The sequence below is a fragment of the Pipistrellus hanaki genome (genome assembly GCF_964339955.1).
Source record: "Pipistrellus hanaki genome assembly, chromosome: 4".
Taxonomy (NCBI): domain Eukaryota; kingdom Metazoa; phylum Chordata; class Mammalia; order Chiroptera; family Vespertilionidae; genus Pipistrellus; species Pipistrellus hanaki.
In genome coordinates this window covers 21,326,501-21,350,732 of record NC_140506.1, presented here as the reverse complement: position 1 = coordinate 21,350,732, position 24,232 = coordinate 21,326,501, and the positions used below count along the sequence as shown (strand labels likewise).

Sequence of the window (24,232 nt, the reverse complement as noted above, 5' to 3'; positions counted from 1 at the left end):
GTCACAGAGATGCTAGATTTTGTACCGTTGCAACAGTAGAGTGAATGACCGTAATACATACTGATGATCATTATGGGTAGTGGTTTGTTATCATGATGGGAAACGTTTGCAGGAATCTGCTTCCTGAACTGCGCCTTTGAGACAGTGCATTGCACTACCTGCCTGTGTCACCATCAGGTCACGGAGGCTTCCTAGATCCTGTGGACTCTGCTTGCCCGAGGCTGATGCTGATCAGGGGGTGTGGTGGGACAACGTACTTATCCTTCCGAAAGTGTATTTCTAATAGCACCATTCCTTTTCATGGATTTCTGTACCTGACCAAGCTAACTTTAAACCAAACAGCAGAAAACAAAAGTAAAAAACACACATCAGAACCTAGCTGCTCTGGCATTGGTGGGCCTCTGTTTCTGGTGCTACTTGATTCTCTCAGCTGAGACCCCTTCAGGGACCTCAGCTGAGATCAATGGCATTGCCTAAACATTACTCTTTTTTTCTGTCTTTCCCCAGCTTTTCTCTTTGATTTCTTATATTCCTTTATCTCAATTTTGCTAATTCCTAAACCTTTCATATAGCCCTCCACTGGGACAGACACAGTCTCTCTAATCTGTGAACACTGTCATCTGTATCTCTCTGAAGACACCTCCAGGCCACCTCCTGGTGGGTACTATAGTTACGTACTTACAATATTTACAATACACTCATGGCGGCCCTTCCTCCTAGACCATGAGCTTCTGGTGAGGAGGGGAAATACAGCTTTCTGGCTCCTGTCGAATATTCTACAGCACATAACAGTGTCCCTACGTTGTATTGAACACATGAATGAATAAACGAAAATCTCCTTTGCAAAGCTATGAATTCTCCCAGTTTAAAAATTATGAAATAGCTTCTGTAGAAATAGAAGGCAGCTTAAAAAAAAAGGACAAGCATGTAAAATATTATAGCTCTGAATATACAAAAAACATTTTATTTACTCATAGTATCAGAATGCTGGGTGGATTTTATTATTTTCCACTGGCCTGGTTCTTGCTTTTTCTTTTTCTTTTTTAAATCTGAAACTCTTAGACAATTGCTTTTATGGGAGTGAAATAAAGGATGGAGATTTGAGATTGGCAAAAATATAGAACTGTACCCCTTAAAAAAAAAATCTAAAGCAGTTACCATGAGGATAAACAGGTTTCTTCTCAATGCAGCAATTCCATAAATAATAGAGGAGTTTTTGTCCCACTAGTGAGAAGTTTGCAGGGCAGTGCCCACGATATATATATTTCTGGCTGGGAGAAGCTATGGTTTTACAAGCTAATTATTATATAACAAGTTGGCTTTTGTTCGCTACCTGGGGAGTTAAAACAGCAGGTTCAGAAAGATAAAGTGTGCACCCATGTGTACATTTTAAAAACTCTGATTACAAACAACAGTTTGAGAGAATTGAAAAAAAAAAAAAAACAAGTTAGAAAAAAACCAGTTTATTAAGTAATATCATATAAATAACTTGTTACAAAAATTGATCTGCAAAAGGCATATTTACTCTTTGTGAGAAATCACTTTTTAAATTGCATTCTTTTCAAATGTATACGTCTAAGGAAACAAAGGGAAATCAGAGAAGCCGTTTCAAGGAGCGTGTACTTGCCACTGGATTACAACGAAAGGCCCGGCACAGTGAGCGGACAGGTAGCGGTCTCACCCCGTTCTTCCAATACAGAAAACTTGCTCAAGGAACCTGTGACGCCTGAACATCTCCCTGACTAGGAATGTTGATGAGAGCTGAGCAGTGACTGTTTCCATCTGGGGTTCTCACTGCCGAAGACACGAGCGATACGGAGAAAAATGATATGAACCAAGCACTCCAGCCAGTAAATCTTCAAGGGTGGCATCGGCTTCAATTTGTACTTGGGAGTGTTTTTAATTAAAAACAATCAATACCCGAAAGCTTTGATTTTTCTGGGTTGAAAAATCACAAGTCACAGTAGGAGAACGCCAAATTGCCTTAGCTCGATACTACCGAAGACGCATGTAGCATTTATTAGAAGGCCTATTCTTAGGCAGGGTACTTTCAAAGCAATGAAAATAATCACAAACAAAAGAGTACAGTGCTTTGGAAGCGTTCCTATGTTTCTTCCGAGATCAGTTTTGCGTTTGCTACATGGCATTCCCCCTGGATGCCTCGTAATTCTATACATTTGATTCCTTAATAAACACTAAACTAACAGATCATAGAAAACTAAAAGCTTATAGAAGGTGCCTCTAGACATATTTACAAGAATAGCACAGTCTCGCAGGAAAGACCAAGATCTCATTCTAGTGGAAAGCTTTTTCCACAACGCTGGGTCCATGCCTCATTTGTCAAATTAAACTCATTTGAAGAGAAATTTGAGTTTGTGGTCCATGGGTTAAAAAAAAAAAAAGGCAAGAAAGAAAGAAAGGAAGAAAAAGAATTAAGTAATTCATAAAAGCTCTTTTGAAATTAATCTAATAACCCAGTGGCTCTTCAGCTAAGTGCCCGGGTCCTGACTCTGACAGTGGGTAAAAGGCCTATTTCCATCTGACCTCCTTTCGGCACTTTCATCTGCTGGCTCTGTCGGGCTAATGTTCCCCCCAAATTAAAAAATGAAAATGCATCATAAATAAGGTATTACAAAATGGGGAGTAGATTAAAGAGTGTCTCAGCAATGCTTAAATTAAATTGACGATGCAGAGACCGTAAACGTGTGGCTTTAAAAATGAGCTATTTCTTTATTAACTTTTAACAAGCATGCAAGTCATTGTATTTCTTTTCTAAGAGGGTATTAAATATGGTCAGGGTCTGATATATTTTAGTAGAGAATTATCCCTTCAGAAAATGATTCCATAAAGATGCCAGAGGGAGATTCAAAATGCTGCAACTGTAATAGCACTGAACTTTTCAGGAGACCATACGAGGATCCCGTATTTTCTGGAAAAGAAAGCTGCCTGTCAGACCTTAACGAAATACTTCATCCTCCGGAAGATCCACACACAAAGTCTCGATCTTTCCTCTCTTACAATCTGATAAGGAAGGCTGACTTCTAGTGTTAATGTAAACGCAGTAGATTTTTCATCTCCTGTCACAATTCAAAAAAGATTTCATCTAGATAAAAACACAAAAGATAAAATTACACTAAAATGATCCTTTTCAGAGGATGCCTTGCAAAAATAGTGGGGTCATGACTTTCTAGAATTCTTCCAAAAAGTAATTACACTACTTCAAAATTAGTGACAAAGATACAATAATTTATTTGGTGGTGAATTTCCTGGGGGAAATATATTTAGCTATACCTGATTTAAATATTGAGTTTGCTCTCAGGATTCAACTCTGTTCTTTCCTTTCACTGCATAGTCTTTTTGGCCCTTAAGTATATAGAAATAAGGAAAGCCCAATCATAGTATATACATTATTATCTCCAATAAAATATGCATTTCAAGACAAAACATTTGATATAAGGCCTTGTTCAGCAAATCAGGATATCTAAAATTTATGTACTTGACAATGAAACTAATGAAACATTCTAAAGTTAATTTGAATACATAAAGTTGAGATGCTTCTAGGATAAAGATTTAATTTTAAGAACTTTTTTGCACAACTTTTTGGGAGCTGAAAATAAAAACTCAACCACAAGTTTTTATATTGAGTTAAAATTGAATAAAAAATAGACTTGCTCTAGCTGGTTTGACTCAGTGGATAGAGCATCAGCTTAAGGACTGAATGAAGGGTCCTGGGTTTGATTCTGACCAAGGGCACATACCTGGATTGTGGGCTCCATCCCCAGTGTGGGGCGTGCAGGAGGCAGCCAATCAATGATTCTTTCTCATCATCGATGTTTCTATCTCTCTCTTCCTTCCTCTCTGAAATAAACTTTAAAAAGTATATAAATAACAAGCAAACAAAAAATAAAATAGTCAATTTAAATCTAAACCTCCCTTTAAGCACTTAAACCATAAAGTTAAAAAAAAAAGCTCTGTAAAAAAATATTTACTGTGCCTAGATCCCCTCTCTTATGGTTCTATGGAGCCATCTTTTCTTCTCCCCCATTAGATTATTTTTTTTATTTGAGGACAAATATATTCCAGGCCTTTCAGGAGAAAGTGGCCATGAAGTTAAGGGGCTTTAAATGTATGCACAATGGCTGAATGTTTTTAAAATGTCAGCTTACTCCAATGAATATCTTTGTGGTTTAAAGAAATTCTCCCCTTTGAATGGGGTGCGGGGTGGGGTAGGGTGGGGTGGGCGCTCAAAAATACCTCAAAGTTCCTGAAACAACCCATAAAAGCAATTTGTTTATATTGACTGAGTTTTAGTTTCTCAGTAATTAAAGAAAATATTAAAATTTTACCACTTTCTATTTTTTCATACTTCTCATCCTAAACATCTAATATCAGGACAGAGACAATGTGAAAAGTGAGCTGTAAGATTTTAATTTTTTTTCTCCAATGATCAGTTGTTTTGCTACTGGTCCTTGACCTGATGTTTTGGTGGGAAGGAAGTTAGACCTGGGTTGAATAATGGAATTGTGATTCTTACTGTTTCCATGATGTCAAAGAGTCTTAATGGTAGGAAGATAGTACTGGATACTAACAGGACCCTACTGCTAAATATTCAGCTCCAGTCTCAAATTATCCAATTTCTTAGACATTCACTTCATTATCAGCTTCTGTGGTAGAGATTAGTTATTTCAATATTTTGTCATATTCACCTGTTCTTGGTATACTGACTGTATCATCTCTAGGATGGGATAAAATATCTGGCCACTTACATCTCAAATATTCCACTACAGAACTATTATACTTACTACCACTTATGAGGAAAGAGTAAATCTTACCCTTAAATATTGGAAGTTGCTAGTGTCAGCCCTCAGACTTTCCAATTAATGTCAAAAGTTCAAAAGGAAGACTTCTGCTGATAGTTTTTTTTTTTTTTTAAATAGAACTTTCTTGATTCAGTTTGTTACATGACATAAAACATAATGATAGGAACTCTTTAATTTTCAGTAAGTCATGTGATTAAGGTGCTGGTCTATTGCTATAGATAACTACTTCTTATTAATTAACTTTACTAAGCTACCTTTTCCCAGTGCTTACCTATGACTATGATATGTGTCAATTCATTACAAGGAAACCCTCCTGTGGTATTTTGTTTGCATTCCTATGTGTGTGTGAAACTAGGGAAAGAAAAACCATAAAAAAAGGGACTAACCTAAACATGAAATGGTGGTTAATACACAGGGAAATACTTTACAAAATAGGAAAACATTCAGGAAACAGAAGGAAAAATAGGGTTGTAAAAATTTTTCACTCTAAATGGGTAATCCGAAACACTACATTTCTTTAATTTTAAAGGTGCCATCTTTACTTCCTGGATAATATGTCTATTTAAAACTTGACTAAATGACAGTGTATTTTCAAATAGAAATTATGTGCTGATACGACATTATCTCCAAATGGATATGACACAAAGATTATCTGTACAAAATTAACATTAATTGAAAATAAATCTTTAAGATTAATAATTGAAGTCTTGAAGGCAGCATATTCATATATATATATGTATATATGGCCTGTTTGTTTTTAAGTTTTCAAAATAAGGATGTTTTCATTACAGTATTACAGTATTTTGGAAATTTCTGATGACTGCCCATGAAGATTCTAATGATAAAAGTCATTAGAACAGCCATGAAATAAATGATTTGAACCTGCCAAAAGGAATAGTTCAGTTCGGTTAGGTCTTCTGGATAATAACTATGATGTTAATTGCATAATTAGAGAAAGAATAGATTTGGATGGATTGTACATTATCTTCTGTCTTCATTTGAGATCATCACTTTATCATTGTTCAAAGACAAAGAGAGCAGAGTTGCCATGGGAATAAAGTTAAAAACAATGAAAAAATATTAATGCTTTTGAAAGCCAACTATCATTTTAATTTTAATCTTAAACACTCTTGTTGTAGGGAATCCAACTTTTCCCTTTGTAAGCATCTTCCAACCATGTCATATATAGGTTTTCACCATGATTTCAACGTTCATCTATATCTATCACGTTATATAAATATATAGGTGTTTCTGGATGTGAAGGACAGGGTGTCAGGTTCAAGTGTGGTTGGCTCTTACCACCCCATTAAACTCTGAGTGGGATTTAAGTTGTATTTAATCTACCTTTACTAATGCAACTTAATTTAGTAAGAAGTATCTGAAGAACATGAGTTATGTACCTCACACTGCTACTTTCAAGTATATATTAGAATAATACTGACGACAACTACAGACAGGAAGTTAAAATTCATCTCAGAAAAGTTCCTTCAAGAACTTTTACACAATTAGACTTATTTGTAATCAACCTATGGACGGCTGGAAAAAATTCAAGTGGTCTCTTGTACATTTGGTGGCCCAGATTTTAAAATACGCTAAATATTTCCTTTATTAATATTATTAGCTAGTTTCAACTTTCCCTTCTATGGCACAAGGGCAAACTTTCACATGGCTAATATGTAACAAATTATGAGTTAGTGGTAAGGAATGAGGTCTTACTTATTTATTTTGGTTGCTTTTGAATGTCACTATTTAATTTGCTCCTACTCCTTATGGGGGACGAGAATCTCAAAACATGGGTGGGTTATCATGCTTAGCGTAGCCACTGGTGTCAGAAAAAGCTCCTGAAGAACAAACAGGATGGGCAGATGCCATTTTAAATTCACTGTGACAGAAATACACACCCACATCTGTATAGTTCCTTGTCTCCTTGTGAGCTGAGATACCCAGGAACAACGTCACGGTTGTCATTCCTCCCTTATTTCTTTTTACTAAAACTATATTTTATCCTTACAAGAACAGTCCTTCATCCCCCTTAGCATCGAAAGGTGGAGTCAGAGCAGTCAGCTGACCTGAATCCGTGGGTGGCGGACGAAAGGCCAGCCTGGGGGGATGAACTTGGTCCAAACTTCCCTGCAGAGGCACGCCCTGCTCTCCATCCTCTCCCCCAGCACTGTGCCCGCTGCTGGGCCTTCATGGTTCCGCTAGATGCACTAAAAAATAAACATTTGCCTCTTGGAAGCTCATAAAAGTGTACTAGAAAAAAGGTCTCTACCATTGGACCCACACGGACCGCGGCCACGGACTGTCTGACACGGGCGGGGACTGGGAACCCCTTCCCGGAGCAGGTGCGGTCCCTGGAGAGAAGGAGCCGCTGCTCTGCTCGGGGCTCAGCATCTCCCGCGCAGGGAAGCGGCCGCCGGTTAGGAGTCCTTGTCGCTGTCGGCCCCTCCGTACAGGTCCGCCAGCTTCTTGAAGCGGGGGCCCCAGTCGCTCAGGTAGTCGTAGTCCTGGTCGCCATCGGTGGTGGCCGACTCCAGCGAGCTGAGCGAGGCGGCCACGGAGCCCGCGCCCTCGTAGGCGTAGGTGGCCAGCGAGTCGTAGGGCGGCGCCGTGGGGTCCGAGTCGTGGTCCTGGAGCCTCTGGGTGATGAAGTCGCGGACGTCGGCGTTGTCCCGGGCCGGGGCGGCGGCTGCCGGAGTCCGTCGGGGCAGGAAGAGGGCCTCGGGCGCGATGTCCCTGCGCAGCTTGCCGTCCTCGATGGCTTCGGGGTTCCGCAGGGTGCCGATGTCGAAGGCCTGGGTGTCCTCCTCGCCGCCGCCCTCGTCGTTGTAGCTGACCACGTTGTCGCGGATGTCCTCCTTGGAGATGATCAGCGGCTCCTTCTTCCGCTGCCGCCGCAGGGCTGCGAACAGCGCCACGGTCACTGCAGGCAGAAAGGAGACCGTGTGTGACACCACACAAAACATAGTGATAAGGGACTCTTTCATGTTACAGGAAGTCTTGTGGATTAAGATGCTGGTCTATTGCTCTAGATAGCTAATTCTTTTAAAAATATATATATATATTTTATTGATTTTTTTTTTTTTTTACAGAGAGGAAGAGAGAGGGATAGAGAGTTAGAAACATCGATGAGAGAGAATCATCCATCAGCTGCCTCTTGCACACCCCCCACTGGGGATGTGCCCGCAACCAAGGTACATGCCCTTGACCGGAATAGAGCCCGGGACCCTTTAATCCTCAGGCTGATGCTCTATCCACTGAGCCAAACCAGTTTCGGCAGATAACTAATTCTTATTAATTAACTTTACTAAGCTACCTTTTCCCAGTGCTTCCGATGACTACAATATGTGTTGTTTCATTACAAGGAAACCTTCCTGTAGTATTTTGTTTGCATTCCTATGTGTGTGTGTGAAACTAGGAAAAGGAAAACCATAAAAACAGGAACCAACCTAAACATGAAATGGTTGTTAATATACAGGGAAGTACTTGACAAAATAGGAAAACATTCAGGAAAAATAGGATTGTAAAATGTTTTCAGTCTAAATGGGTAGTAATCCAAAACACTACATTTCTCTAATTGTAAAGGTGACAGCGAAGGGAAGGGGAGGTGAATGCGCCGGCCAGTGCCAGCCCAAAGGAACCCTGGGCTCCAAGGGGCAAGGGGGAAAAGTCCTCCAGGGAAGGGCAGACTCAGCTTTTACTTCCTTACTTCCTTGATCCTGCACGCATTTATTACCTTTGTGCAGGATCAAGGCAGGACCCCAAGGAAACGGAGGGAATATTTGAAGGAAGGGTACCATTTAAGCAGAGGATAAGAACAAGAACAGACCCAGAGATAAGGAGCCATGGGTCAGACTGTTGGACCTCAAAGGGAGGGTGGGGATAAAAGGGAGAAATCAACCAAAGGACTTATGTGCACACATAGGAGCCTAACCCGTGGTCAAGGACAATAGGGGGGTGGGGGTGGGGGATTGGAATGGGGGGTTGAGGACAAATATGTGATACCTTCATCAATAAAGAAATTTAAAAAATAAAAATAAAAAAATAAAATATGACAAATGTGTTCTAAAAAAAAAAAAAAGATATTGCCAGATTTTGTCAGTAGGCCCTTTTTGCTTTGAAATGAACAACTAGTTTTGAGGTAAGGAAAAAGAGGAAATGCTAAGAAAGAAGAAAGCTCAGAGGAGTGAGAGGACAGCAGTAAGGGTGCAAATTATGCGGAACACGGAAAGCGCTCCGAGCTGGCTTAGAAGCACAAGGCTGGCACCTTCCCAGCGTGTGGAAGGGTTTGCATAACTCCGTGTCTAAAATAACTTTTGCACTTCTTTTTTGTTTTCCCCGAGAAGAGGGTAAAATTAGTTTAAAGCCCGAAGTGGAGATGTGAATATTTGCATACCTTCTCCCACATCTGAGGGAATATTACAGATAATACCTGGAAAGACCCAGATACACTTCAGAAAGCCACTTGGGGTTTCACCATCAGCCCATCCGAAGGGGATTATTTCTGTTCCAGTTAAACAAAATGCACACATTTAAGTGGGGATGGAAAACAAAAAAATCTTTCAAAGATTCACGTTCTGCCAGCTCATTGCCTGGATATTCAGTCTTTGGATTTTTCCCCCTAAGTCAAATTAGAGACGCAGGGAGTGTTGTGTTTAGATAGCTCCTGATGTGTCTTCCCAGCTGGCTGGCTAGAACACAGCTGGCTACCTGTAGAGACATACATCTGCAAATGGACAGATGGGTGGGAAAATAAAAACACAGCAACAGCTCAGAGAGAAAACAGCTACCCAGGGCAGAACATGCCTTGTTAAACTGGGTTTGTGCAGGGGACTTTGTTACAGGAAGTACCAGTAACATCTCTTTATTCTGTCATCCATAACACGGATCCATTTTTTTAATAAGGCGTGAAAATTGAATTATTGCATTAAGAACACAAACAGCAGTGCGGTGGTTGTCAGAGGGAGAGGGGTGTGGGAAGAAAGGGGTCCTAATATGAGGTGACAGGAGAAGATTTGACTTTGGGAGGTGAGCACATGGTCCTTATGCAGATTTTGTAAATTACCAATCCACATATGAAACCTATATGTTCATGGGGTGACTAATGTCACCCCAATAAAATAAAATAAAATTAAAGAACAATTGATGGATATTTGTATCTACCTATATAATACTGGATACATGCCCACATTGTGTCTATACATAAACATTTTAGATGTTAATAGTACTGATGATTGGTCACCTATTGAGAGAGTTCTATGTGTCCAGCACTGGGCTAAGTGCTTTACATACTGATCTCATTTAATTATCATAATAGCCCTACAAAAGTAGCTCTATGTAATGAGGAGATAGCGAATTTAGTGGAGCTAAGGGAGCCCAAGGTATTTCCATTATTAACTCCATTTTACATAGAGGAAGTTAAGATGTAGAGATGTCACACGTACAAACAGTTGAAATCCAGGTCAGCCAGACTAAAAAACCCGTACTGTACCATGCTTTGACACATGTTTGGATTATAGACCATTTCTCAAGGCTATTCAGTTTTGCCTTTCTCGGATGTGTTGTTGTATACATTCTCTTTTGCTGTCAAGAGAGTATTCTGATGCTTCATTTGTCATACCCACTCAGGGTATTTATTTATTCATTCATTCATTCAATAAATATTTATGTCATGCCTACTCTGTGTCAGGTTCAGTTCTTGGCACTATCAATAAAAAAATTGATCAAGACCTCCGTCCTGCCGAAACCGGTTTGGCTCAATGGATAGAGCGTCGGCTTGGGGACTGAAGGGTCCCGGGTTCGATTCCGGTCAAGGGCATGTACCTTGGTTGCGGGCACATCTCCAGTAGGGGGTGTGCAAGAGGCAGCTGATCGATGACTCTCTCTCGTCGATGTTTCTGGCTCGCTATCTCTCTCCCTTCCTCTCTGTACAAAATCAATAAAATATATTAAAAAAAAAAAAAAAGACCTCCTTCCTAATAAGGTGGTCAGGTGGTGGTGACAGAGGGAGACAGAAAATGAACAATGTACATTATAAAGAAAGAAATTACTGAAAAGCTGATAAGTAGAGCAGAGTCAGGAGGATGGGAGTGCTTCCATGCATGTATGAGGGGCTGTCTATTTATTTTGGGGGTAGATTGCATTATCGAGAAAGCAACATTTGAGCAAAGACATGAGGAATCATCCAAGGAGCTCTCCTTGGTGAAGAAGTCAGAGCTAGAAAGCCCTGGAGAGGGAGTGTGCCTGGAGTGTTTGGGAAACAACTAGGAGACCCTGTGGCTGGACCAGGGGGAGCCGGGAGAGGAGAGCAGTAGGGAAGGGCCACCTCATGTGGGATGGTGGGTGCTTCTGTATGCCTTCACTTTATCTGGGGTCTGGATGGGTAGAAATTGCAGGGCTTCAGGCAAAAGGATGCTCACAATCTACCTTTCTATACTGACTTGCAGAGTGGCCCGTGACATGGATTTGCAAAACAGAAGGTTGTGAGTAAAAGCAGTCTTTGGGATTAGAGAATAGCATCAAGCAAACTCACTCTCAGAGAATTAAACTCTGATGTCCATGAGTTTGTTCCATCATTGAAGGCAGGCATTTATCACTTCCTAATTCTTCCCCAGCTTGAGCTACCTACATCTTTTATTTTAGTCCGATGTGTACCTAAAAGTGCAGCTGTCTAGGAGGGAGAGGACATATTCAGTCATTCAAAGGCATTTATTCACTGCCTAATTCTCCTACAGCTACTACTGCCTAGATCTTTTCTTAGTAGCCTGAGGCACATCTGAACAGAATTTCTTGATAGTATAACTGTCAAGAAGGGAGAGCTTTCCAAAGCTAACTTTTATAAATGGAAAGTGTGTGATCTAAGCACACAGAACAAAAAGTTCTGAGAGAGTTATTGAACAAGGAGGTGCCCTTCCCAGTCACTGAGCCTCCCCCTTCCCCCACTCCCTTGAGCAGAAGACAGTAATAAAATTATTTTGGAGGAGGAGACCCGTGGACAAATTTGTGCTCAAATCCCATCATATAATGTAGAAAGTAGCAAGGCATTGGGATCAGGCTTACTTAAAGAATTTGACTTGTCTAACTCTGTTTCCTTCTCTGAAAAGAGAAGCAATGTCATAATGCCCAATGTTGTTATCAGGAATGAGTTAATATAAGTGAATGTTTTGCAGATTCTAAAGGACCATAAGACATGAAATGAGTGGTTGTTTTTGTAAATAAAACAATAGATGCCACCTGATATTTGGCTTTCTGTCTCTTATAAACTCTCAGGTTTACTTCCACTTTCTTCATCCGTCTCTTCACTTCTGGTACTCTTTCAGCCTAGAAGTTACTTTGCATTCCGTAAGTTCACAAAGAAAGTAGAGTGCCATGTGGAAGCACAAGGCTCACGGGGACAAGACCTGAGTTTGGAACTTAGTTCTATCACCTGTTAGCTGTGTGACTGCACATCTTGGAGCCTCAGTTTTCATATTTAATATGCAGATGAATATATTGCCAGATGGTGCTGAGGATTAAGTGAGAAAAACATTTGGAAAGTATCTTGCTCAGTGTCTAGTTCATGAAGTGAGCCTAGTTAAAGGTTAAACCCCATTTCTCTTCCTTTTTAATGAGTATAGAATGCTGAAGAGATTAGACAAGATGTGGGAGGCACTGAGGCAAATTAGAAGTAATGAGGAGATAGTGAATTTAGTGGAGAGAAGGGATGAAAAGGGAGGGTAAAGGGGGCTGGTCAGGAGGAAGAAAAGGGGAAGGAGAAAAAGGGTAGGTGATGAAGGAAGAAAGGAGCACCTATAGAGATAAGAATCATTCTCCTTCCATAGACCATAAAAGAGTCCATGGAATTCTACCTGCTCATCCAGCCCTTCTAAAAATAACCTCTTTTAAGAAATAATATAAAAACCCCAACTATTCATATTCTTCTCTTCCAAACCAGTTTTTACAGGCTCACTATTAGAAGCACTGATTTGTCTTTGCCTACTGTCGTTTTTATTTATCCTCATATCTTAAAATACTTTCCCCAAAGATTAGATGACAAAGAGAATCACAGTTCTGTAGCTGAGTTTCGAGGCTTCTGTTATAATTAGCAAAGCTGATCTGGAATTTGAAGCTCTTGAGCAGAGATCCCTAGGCATTCTCATTCTCTTCTTGGAGAAATGTAGGTCTTACTTTGCTCTTCTCAAAGTCACTGTACTGTCACCCGCCTCGCCCCCCCAGTGTAATCAGGTCAACACTAAATTCTTCCTTTTCTTTTCCCATTGTGTAGCAAGCTATACAAATCTAAGTTTTATTTTTGGAAGTGTTGCATTAGATAATATTTGATTTCTTAGTTCACAACAGTCAAGGTGCTGCCAGATCACTTTGAGCTCAGCTTATGTGCTTAATCTGCTGGTTGGGGGTAAAAAAATTTAATTTGAATTATTGTCACACCTTGATTTTTGCCTTTCTTACGTTTATATCTTTCAGGTCCCAGGTTTATTTCCTTGGTCACAGAAGTTCTTTATTATTGAAAGTCTGAGAAATAATAGGTATTATGCATGGCAATTGTAGAGCAATGCTAAGAAGGTTGTTCTTTAAATGGGTCTAAGTTTGCTGGGTTAGAGAAAATTTACTTGCCTTTTATTTTCCTGTATGAGAGAGAAAAAGTCATCACATTCCTCTTTCCAGTGTCCCATTGGTTTTTAAACTTGACCTTCATAGAAGGGGCCCTCGTCAGACACTCCATGTCAGATGACTTCCATTCTTTAGAATTTAACAATGTCTGTCAGGTTAAGTATTAACCAACAAATGAAACCAAAGAGGGCCTGTTTATGCTACCCTCACATCGCCCCTGAAATTCAGTCCCAGTCTGATGGTTAAGAGATTCTTTTAACTCATGTCCCTCCCCTGCTCAGTGGTTCCATCCCACTCAGGAGGAAGGACAACGTCCTCATCATGACCTTGAGGCCCCACACAAACCAGCGGGTAAATACCCTCCCACCCCAGGGCCTTTGCACTGTCTGTTCTTGGTTCAGTGGCTCCCTTGGTAGGTAAAAACACAGGAAAGTTCCACATCTGCTCATTCCCCAAAACCATATTCAAGCAAAAGCTAGTTCATGGTTGAACAACACAGATTCTCAGCATATAACTCTACTCACCTAGATCAGGCTGTATGCCTGAAGGGGGGAGATGGGTAGAGTGTCACAGTAAGAGAGTGTGCCCCTCAGCGTGGGGAGAGAGGATGCAGGGAGGAGCAGTTTACCTAGTAGGATCACGATGCACAGCAGGATGGCCACCAGAGCCCCCGTGCTCAGGCCCGTGGGGTGGACGAGGGCCTCCGCGTGGCAGGACTGCATGTTCCCGTGGTGGTCACATGCACAGACCCGGACAGTCACTGTCCCCGTGCTGCTCTGCACTGGGTGGTCGTTGTCTGAAATGACCACAGGCAGGAGATAGGTGCTCATCTCGTGTCTGCTGTAGCCATTTTTCCGCGTTAAGATTCCCGCTGTGTTGTCTGGAACAGGAAAGCAAATTGGTGAGTGCCTGTGGATGCTGCCCCATGTAGTGGGTCAGTTGGGAGGGGAATAGATGGATATAGGTACAGGCGTCAGTACAGAGATGGAGAAAGTCCCTTGGGCTCATGTACCTTTGTTGTCATGGATGGTGAAGTTGGAGCCACTGGCTGCTTCCGGGGCCAAATAGAAAGAGAATTGGTGCCCGCTCTGAGGGTCATCCTTGTCAACAGCTCGGAGGGTCTGAATCAACTGAAACCCAAACCACAAAGCTGTCAGCAAGTTTTGTAACTTAACGCGATTCCTACAGTGTTTGCAGTAAATTGCTCTAGTTTTAATTTAAAAAATGATATCCTCTATAAAGTTTACAATGAGTCTACTCTATGAAAGAACAGATGGGTTGGAAATAGCTATAGCAGGGCAAATCCCGGAGGTGAGTCTGTTCTGTAGGAAGTTAGCAGCAAACCTGGCCTCTTCCCACTCAATACTAATAGCACCCTCTTCCCTGTGATGATCAAAAATGCCTCAGACATTGCTAAATGCCCCCTGAGAGACAAAAGTCACCTGGGTGGAGAAACATCAGCTCTAGGGTGATACAAAACTATACATTATCACAGTGATCTGTCACAACATTGTAAGTTAAGGACATGGAGGCAACCGGTGGCCAGCCTGCTTAGAAATGCAATCTAGGCATATACAAAAGCCATCAACTTGTAAAAAAGTTAAAAAGAAAATTGGTACATAAAACACATAACTTCAACTGCCCACATTAGCACGCATTTAAAAAGGGCACTTCTATTTTGACAAACTGAAACATAATTTCTATATCACTGGCAGAAAAAACCTATTTCAGTTGGGGACATGTGTATAGCACTCATGAATGTGTATTACTTGTACAGATGGGCAATGTAAGTGAGTGGAACTATGCACCATAGGAGTTTGTAAAATATGTTGTAGTGATTACTTTCCAATATGTATGGTAATTAAAACTATATGCTTACCAATAAAGATTTTTTCCAATAAAGCTGTGACTAATCTACTTTAATGAAACCTTAAGGCTGATTTGGAATCAGCATCCGATTTTGAGACTGATGAACTTCCAGTTCTTAAAAAGTGTTTGTTCTCTTATGCAAGCTAAACATTCATCCTGGTTCTTACTTATAGTATTAATTTTGTTAGCATTCTCTTCATCGATAATTCAAAACTGGCCTTGGTTCTGTTTATCATATGAATTATTAGAGGATTCTAAATTAATCTGACTAAATTAATTTACTTGCGTATGAAACTCACCTGATCTGCTTTTGCCTTTTCACAGACAAAGGTTTCATAGAATTCAGCAAATTCTGGGGCGTTGTCATTGACATCTAGAACTTTAATATAGAGAGGTACTCGGCTGCTCTGCTTTGGATTATCTGCAACATGCCAAAACAAAAGGAAGAGACATTTATATGTTGGTCACCAGTCCCTTTTAGACAACAGTCACTCACCCCTACTTTCTCATTCATACACAGACTCCCCCAGGCTGCTGTGAGTACCAGAGAGCATTCAGTACCAATGTAGTCACAAAAAAGTAGAATTAGGTCATTTGGTACTTCTGGTACATTAGGTACACTTGATAGAGATACCTGGGAGACACAGCTACATGTGTTGATAGAATATAATTGGGTAATAAACATCAGAGTATAAAGAAAAGCTACCCTACAGAGGCCCTCTAGAGCCAGATTTTAAAGGAAGCAGATAGGTGGGGAAATGTGGACAAGGAATCATGGGGTAGGGGGATGAGTGATTGCTATTTTCTTAGTTTTTTAGTTTGAGTGTGAATAAGAGCTAGACATTGTGCTAAGCACTTGGCTACATTAACTTACTTAATTTGTGTAAATTTCTGAGACTACTGCCCCCCTTCTATAGATGAGGAAACGCAGGCACAGGGAGGTTAGGTCAGTGGTCGGCAAACTCATTTGTCAACAGAGCCAAATATCAACAGTACAATAATTGAAATTTCTTTTGAGAGCCAAATCTTTTATTCTTCTAATGCCACTTCTTCAAAATAGTCTCGCCCAGGCTGTGGTATTTTGTGGAAGAGCCACATTCAAGGGGCCAAAGAGCCGCATGTGGCTCACAAATCGCAGTTTGCCGATCACAGGGTTAGGAAATTTGCCCAGAGACAGTAAGGAGTAGAGCTTAGACTCATATTTGGATCTGTCTGACTCCCAATGCCCAGGCTGTTCATAGTGGATGATAAAGCAGCATCAATATTCGAAGACCTGACATTAACAAAGTTCTCTGATTGTCTTTCATGACAATCTCCTGGGTAGTGTAGTAGACTGGTTCCTGGTCTAAGAATCAGAAGTTGGAGTCTCACCTCAGATTTCTTCTTTCACTTTGCTCATTTGTCTATTTGCTCATTCACTTGATAAATATTTAGTGAGCATCTAATACCTAATCTGTGCCAGCCACTATTTGGAGTGCTGGAACACATGGAGAACCCAATAAAGATCTTGCTTCCTGAAGCTCTATTCTAGTGTGAGTAGCAAACTGTGAACATATAAAAATATAATGTGTCAGATGGTAAATGCTATGGAGAAATTAAACAGGAAAAAGAGGTTGGAGAGAGACGGATGTGTTACTTTGAATGGAATGACCAGGGATGGCTTCTCTGATGAGATGCCATTTGTACAGATATGAATGAATAAAAGGATTAAACCATGTGGCTATTTATGGCTCTCCAGAGAGAGGACATAGCAGGTGCAAAGGCCTTGGAGTAGGAGTAAGTAACCTGGATTTAAGCTCTTGGATTTGCATACAACAAAGGTAGTTAAGAAGGGCAATTTTTAAGCTCCTTTGTGTCTAACATTTTACGCTCACTATTCTTCCAAGGTTAAAGCTGCTGAAGGTGAAGTGTTGAAAGGTCTTTATTACTAGTGATTTCAAATATATTGTAGAAACTGTAAATCTTAAAAACAGAACATTTTAGGCACAAAGCTTAAAAATTGCTGATGATATAGAAAAATGGTACTTTTTGGAGGAAAATGATTTCATAATTTCAAAGCTTTAAATGTATCCTATCATTGATATCCACATTAGTCCCTCCACATAAATTCTGAAGAACAAATACTACCGTAACAAATTTGTAATGAGTTTTCATCACTATAAAAAAAAATAATGTTTCCTTTTACCCATATTAGTTATTTATTTTTCTACTCAATATCCTTCAGCCATTCAAATCTCATAACTTATTCTGACAAAGGATGCTACTGTAATATACCATTTGATATGGAATGTTTTATACCAGACACCCAACTGAGTTAAATTTTTTTAAATAAAATGTTTATACTAAGTAAAAAGCCAAAATCTAAGAAATGTGCCATAATTTAGTAGAAGCCTATTTTTAAACATTTAAGTAATATTCTTCAAGATCATTTTTTTCATGCACTTAGTCCTACACATTGTGTTTACATTGCGCAATGTTCACTGTGTATAATCATTTTATTTGAAGCCTTCCTTTGGCACTGATTTTCTTTGCCTTACATTTCATAGCGACTGCCATAAAATTCATTCTAAACACTTTATTGTGCTGCTCTTTTGGTGTACCATGGGAAAGTTAAAATTTATATCTCTTAATTCTGTAACAATTGAAAAATAAAAAAAATCAGAGGATGAATATCCAAGAAATTTCCAAACAATGCCTACTTTTTAGAATATATTTGATCCCTTCCTCTCTGCCCACTTCTCCAATGTCTAACCATCTTAAGTAGCTTTTTCCCCCAGCTGCTTCTGCAATCTTCTGGTTTATAAGCTTTTTGAAGTCGAATCCAACATGTACCAGTTCAACCCCAGCTGACACAGATGCTTTCCCATCTTATTGTTTCTAAACTGCTGAATTTCCACAGTTGCATTTGTGAATGAACCAACATATGTCTAGAGGAAACATTATTGCAAATCATTACAGGGCTCTTTCCTTCAATATGTATTGAGCAGGGCCTGCTTCACCAGCCCTTGCTGGGATGCTCAGTCAATCGAGGACAGCATGGTATGGGGTTGGACTTACTGATCTCCGTTGCTATCACTGTAATGTTGTGCCACAGCAATGTTTCTCGGTCAAGAAGTTTCGATGTAAAAACAGAACCATTTCCAGAATGAATGTTGAATATTCTGTCCAGATCTGTGTGTCGATCGACAGAATACCTGGAAATGCAGAATAGAATTTATAAAGGTTTTTTTCTTTGTATTCACTATTCTCACATCCTAAAACTATTCCCAGAAATCTGTTACATGAAATATTTTTTCTAATAGTAACATATATTTGAATATCTGTAGCTTAACATTAAGCAAAATATTCTGAGAAATTAGTTGTTGTCAACTGAGGTCTTAAATAGTAAACCCACTAGATAAGCTGCATGATTTTGAATATCACCACTGAAGTTTCTTTTAAAAAATATAATTTGGCCAACTTTGTATAGTAATTGTTATAATAACTCAAGTTTTTAGGACCTCAGAACTTTAATGTGTGTGTGTGTGTGTGTGTGTGTGTGTGTGTGTGTGTGTATGAATAATTGGGATTATTGGCTATTTAATATTTATTTTATTTTATTTTGAAAATTATGTTAAAAAATGGGTAGTGTGGCTGAAGTTAGTAAGGCAGGCAATGGGGTAGGAGTTGAGCTTGGGAAAAGATCCACAGTTGGATTGTGGAAGGATGGGCTGGCCATGTTAAGAAGCTGTGATTTATTCTAAGAGTGATGTAGCTCTACCAATGGATCTTGAGCAGGAAAGTGTTATAATCTAAAACACACTTTGCCAAGATTTCTAGTTGAATCAAAGAGAATTGAGGAAACTGATTGGACGGTAGGTGACACAAATGTACAGGAATTTGTGAAGAACAGGATTTGGGTAAGATCATAAGTCCCAGTTTTGACATGTTGAGGAATAAACCTTCAGAAAAGTCTGGGTTGAGTTTTCTAGTCTGATGGTCAAGAAGAAAATCTGGACTGACAATCTAGATTCCCTATTCAATTCTTCAGGAAGAGAATGTCCTGGGAAGGAGAATAACAATGGGGACAGAATCGCTCAGAGGACAACTCTAAAACAGAGATGTGCCAGGACTAGAATGGTGCCTGAGCAGTGTAGGAACTTGATAGACATTTAAGGAGAGTTTGGAGAATTCAAAGAAATCAAGAGTGTGTCTTAGAAACCAAAAAAGGACGAGTCTTCAACATGGAAGCTCATGGAAGACTAGTAGATTTTGAGAACTGTTATTGTCTTTATAAATTAATCACTAGTCTTTGGAATAGTTGTGTAAGGAGGAAAGATAGTACATTCTGTTTTATGGGGGGTAATGTTAAAGAGAAAACTCAGAAGAAAGTTGATATGTTAAGGTCATTAGGAACAAAAAACTGCCTGTTTTAGCTGGATTCTCAACATTTATATCATGTTGGGTGATTTAAAAATATTGGCTCAGAAGAAATACAATTTAAGTAAATGAACTAATTAGTTATACACATATGAATTCATTATAAATGCTCTAAGAAAAATAAACCCTTGTTACTAATGTGAACAATGTCCATATTCTCTTTCAGTAAATTATTTTGATTTAAAATATAACTAGTGAATTATAATAAACAAGATATTTTAGCTTAATAAAATCTATTTTTTTCATTTAGCGTGAGTCAAAATAAAACATACATCCAATTATTGCAGGCTATGCAAGCCTGGTTTTAAAGAGAATGAATGGCTCAGCCAGTGTGGCTCTGTGGTTGAGCATCTGACCTATGAATCAGGAAATCACAGGTTCAATTTCCTTTCAGGTTAGATCCCAGTGTGTGGCATGCAGGAAGCAGCCAATCCAATGATTCTCTCTTATCATTGATGTTTCTCTCTTTTTTTCCTTCTGAAATTAATAAAAATATACTTAAAAAAAATTAATAAAGATCACAATGGATCTCTATTGACCAAGTTGAGTTAGAATTTTCAATTAATAGAAACCTAATGTTTTATTATCAAAAGGATTAAAACAGATGTATTAGGTCTTATTTTTTGATTTTGTCATGAATCAATATTTATTAAGAATTTAGGCAATAACATTGAACTTGCTTGATCACCTTAATTTTTAATCTGAGAATAAATATTTACATATTTAATTAAAAGTAATTAATAATAAACCAATAAAAAGAAAATATCAATATTCATAGACTTTGTAAGAAATTTAATAATTATCTACAAATATATGTTTTTCCTCGTGAAATATATCAAGCTTAAGATGTGTTGCCTATTGCCTTTATAAGCTGTTACAGCAGTAATCTTTTCTTGTTTTTTGCCTCTTTTTATCTTGCTATAGTTTTAAATTTTATAAGCAATCATATTTTCCCATCAAGCCTTGACATAGAGGTTACAAGGAACTTCTAGTCAAAGACAGCTTTATGTTTTAAAGAAAAAATAACTTATTTCTTTAAAAGTAAATACCAAAATGTATATATTTTTTCTTTAATTGGGAGATTTAAAGATTAATAGAAAACCTAAAATATTTAGAATGTTTAGGAAAGATGATTGCACACAAAGCCTTATTTATTTGTTGTTTTTCTTTCCAAAGTACTTCCAGTTTATATCCAGGCTATTTACTGTCTAGTCCCATTAATTCTAATCATAATTGGTAAGGAACAAGGTAATCAATCCCACCATGGTGGTAGCAGATCATTCTGCTAGATAGCTCTTTTTTTTCTTCTTTCTAAAACTTTATTGTATTCTGTGATTTAATAATTCATCTTCTAATGCATCCTCAAGTCAGGAAGATTTGAGGGTTAGGAAGGAAGTGTGCATGCATGTGACTTTTTCACAGTATGGATTCATAGTGACATTTTATAAGGCTCTTTCATGGAAATCAAAGGTCATTTTTGATGGTTATTGGATGAAAATTATTTTATGTTATTGAAGAGTTAAAGATTTGTGCCTGCATAATGATATATCAATGTTTGGGGGAGGATTCTTTAGCATTAGTTGTAGACTTAACATATTGTCTAGCACCTAGCAGTTCAATATATATGGATGTACTTTCCTAATATAAGAATAAGTTTATGCTACAAAAGAAATCAATGGCATATGTACTTATATACCAATATGTTTATGTGTATTTCTATCCTTAAATCTATATTTATACATCAAATCCATATCTAGCAAGGGAGGGCTGGCAGAAGGAAACTTCAAAATTAGCTGTCAGCCAACCTAGTTTGACAAACTCCTTATTTCACAAAACATAATATAATGCAGTGGGTAAAATAATATAAAAAGAAAAATAGACATAAAAATTCAGCCTAAATTTCCAAAAGACATTATTTCTTCCAATTAAAAACAACTTGACCAATCAAGGAGGTAAACGATGCTCGTATTTGTCAACCTCAGTATTAGCATTTTTAAGTTGGTCTTGACATTGACTTCTAAAGTTTTTTTTTACCTCACACAGTTAGAACAAACTCCAAGTGAGAGAATAGTTGTGAAAGTACTTAAAATTATTTGTGTTATAAAGTTAAAGCATCACTCATTTTCCTTATTAATAACACTAATGTAAGTGGAGGAGCGCTTGGTCCATGGAGCTCTCATGCGGCTCCTTTGAATTGACTATAGTCTAATTCAAGGAGTCTAGATATTCCAGTAGAATGATGAAACAACATGATTTAAAATTGTTCTCTGAAAGTAATCCAGGCATTTTTGTGTTTTAGATATGGGACTTGCCACAGGTTTCATGTGAACAAAAGTCTCAAAGGCAATAAAGTTAGAAAATGACTGCCTTAGAGTCTCAAACTCTTATCTGCAATAATATTTTTCCTGCACAGCCAGTGTGATCCTTTAGAAAAGTACTTTTGGGTTAGGTAACACTTCTACTCAAAGCTCTCCAATGGCCTTTTACCTCAATTAGAATATAATACAGCCTTTACTAGGCCTACAAGCCCCGTAGGCCTTCACCACCCATCAAACCTCCTGTGGCCTCATTCCTATCACTCTGGCCTCACTCACACTCTTCACTCTTCATAGGCCTCCTTGCTATTCCTTCTGCGGGCCCAGCATTCAGACCTTACCCTTGCTTTTCTCTCTTCTTGGAATGTTCTTCCCCCAGATATCAGCATGGTTCATCCCTTCATTTCATTCAAATATTTACTCAAATTATTTCCTACCAAGGCCAAGCCTGATCACACTCTCTAAGATAGTTTCCCATATACCTGTTGTCTCCATACCATCTTATTTTATTGCTCACAATTTATTTTTACCTGACATATGACAGTATTTAATGGTTGCTTATTTCTGTCTGCCCCAATTAGAATGTAAGCTCCATGAAGCCGGGGCTTGGTATCACTCTCTGTTGTTTCCCTGATGCATCCACCATGCCTGGCAGGTGCCCTGATTAGGATCGATTATGGACTCCCTGGCAAGACTTCCTCTAGCTTCTCAGTCTGCTTGCTTTCTTTATGGGGAATCATTCACACAGTGATATTCTGGTTTAGCACTTTTCTGATGTGGTCAACTAAGCTACTGGGTAAAAGCTGGAGGTGGGTTTACTTCCACACTTTTGTGCTAAGAGTCTAGAATCCTGAAGCATCCATGTCTCAAAGAACAATGAGGCTTTTCCTAAAACATGGTTTACAACTAAGGTGTAAAGGAAGGACAGGGAAAAATAGAGCTTACACAGTATAAATTGGATTCAGCTCTATTCATTTCCCCAGGATTTCACAGACATAGATCATGAAATGGTTCTCATTCTTACCAACTTCTGCAGAAGAAAAAAATTATGCATCCAAATGGAGCGGAATTCTGCCTCAGAGTGTTACACAATAGGCCTTCCACACTTGAAAAACACTTTCACAATGCTTTCTCCACACTACTCTGTAACGAATGTAAGATCTTAAAAAAACTCCCCACACCATTCGGGGGTGTTACCTTATACCACTTTAATGGAGGAGCTCCTTATGGCTCGTTTTATATCTACCTCCCCCCCCCCCAATTTTGTTTTTAAAGTTATGCTGCTGATAAAATAATATTTACGTTGAGCAAGAAGATGAAAGGTGCTGTTTAGAATAGTTTTTCAAGAAGATGCTACTGTCAGCTTGGATAAAAAGGATTCATCTTTTCCAGCTTGCAGACATATTTTAATATAAAGCCACTGAACCTCACGAAAGAGATGTGTCTCAGAAGTGTGCTTACTTGACAGGGTTCCGGGCAGCATCTGGGTCCTGGGCTGTGACCGAGCCTATTGCCGTGTTTATCTGAGCGTCTTCTCTTATTTGCAAGATGTAGGCTAGTTTGCTGAAGACGGGGGGCTCGTCTACATCTTCCACCACAATCCTCACCGTGGCCGAGTCCTTGAATGGACCCAGGTAGAGAAAGCGGGGTTCGACATGAGGGTTGGAGGCTTCCACTTTGAGGGTGTACACTTTCTTCTTTTCAAAGTCCAGCAGCTTGGGTGGGAGGGAGAGGGAAAGGGGCATATTTAAAGCAGCCAAGACACAGAAAGCCAAGATATGAACTATTTTTTTGTGTGTAAATCACTGATGAATGAAGAGGGTCCTATTGCTTAGAGACATCACCACACAAAGCCATGGGAGCTCACAGGGCTCAGAACCCGAATGAAGGTGGGAGCAGGGTGTGTGGTGTAATGGTCAGGAAAGGGAACCTGGAAACAGGAGTATGTGAGTCACCCTTTAAAATAAACCCTATGTGACGAGAAGGAGCCATACCAGGGGCAAGTTAGTGAATATGTGGTAGAGTATTCTAGGTCAGGGGTTGTCACATCTGGCTTTAACCAAACACATTTAACCACAATGTCTGAGGGGTGGGGTGTGTGTGGAATGGGAATTTATACTATTAAACACCTGCCCTGGTGATTGTAATGTGCAGCCAGAATTGAGAACCACAGGCTTGTATCATGATTCCCTGTTCCTC

At 39.2% G+C, this 24,232-nt stretch overlaps 1 protein-coding gene across 2 annotated transcripts in view; it reads right to left on the bottom strand.

Annotated features, from left to right (window-relative positions):
- Positions 1-1,447: 1,447 nt before the first annotated feature.
- CDH6 (cadherin 6) overlaps positions 1,448-24,232 on the bottom strand; it is a gene marked incomplete at its 5' end in the record, with an annotated part of 136,513 nt that continues 113,728 nt past the window's right edge. For both annotated transcript variants that reach the window (XM_084882594.1, XM_084882593.1), the window contains 6 exons: positions 1,448-7,743; positions 14,059-14,310; positions 14,443-14,560; positions 15,599-15,720; positions 18,357-18,493; positions 23,495-23,748. In XM_084882594.1, coding sequence (XP_084738720.1) covers positions 7,241-7,743; positions 14,059-14,310; positions 14,443-14,560; positions 15,599-15,720; positions 18,357-18,493; positions 23,495-23,748 — 1,386 coding nt within the window. In that variant the 3' untranslated portion in view covers positions 1,448-7,240. The remainder of the gene's footprint in view (positions 7,744-14,058; positions 14,311-14,442; positions 14,561-15,598; positions 15,721-18,356; positions 18,494-23,494; positions 23,749-24,232) is intronic.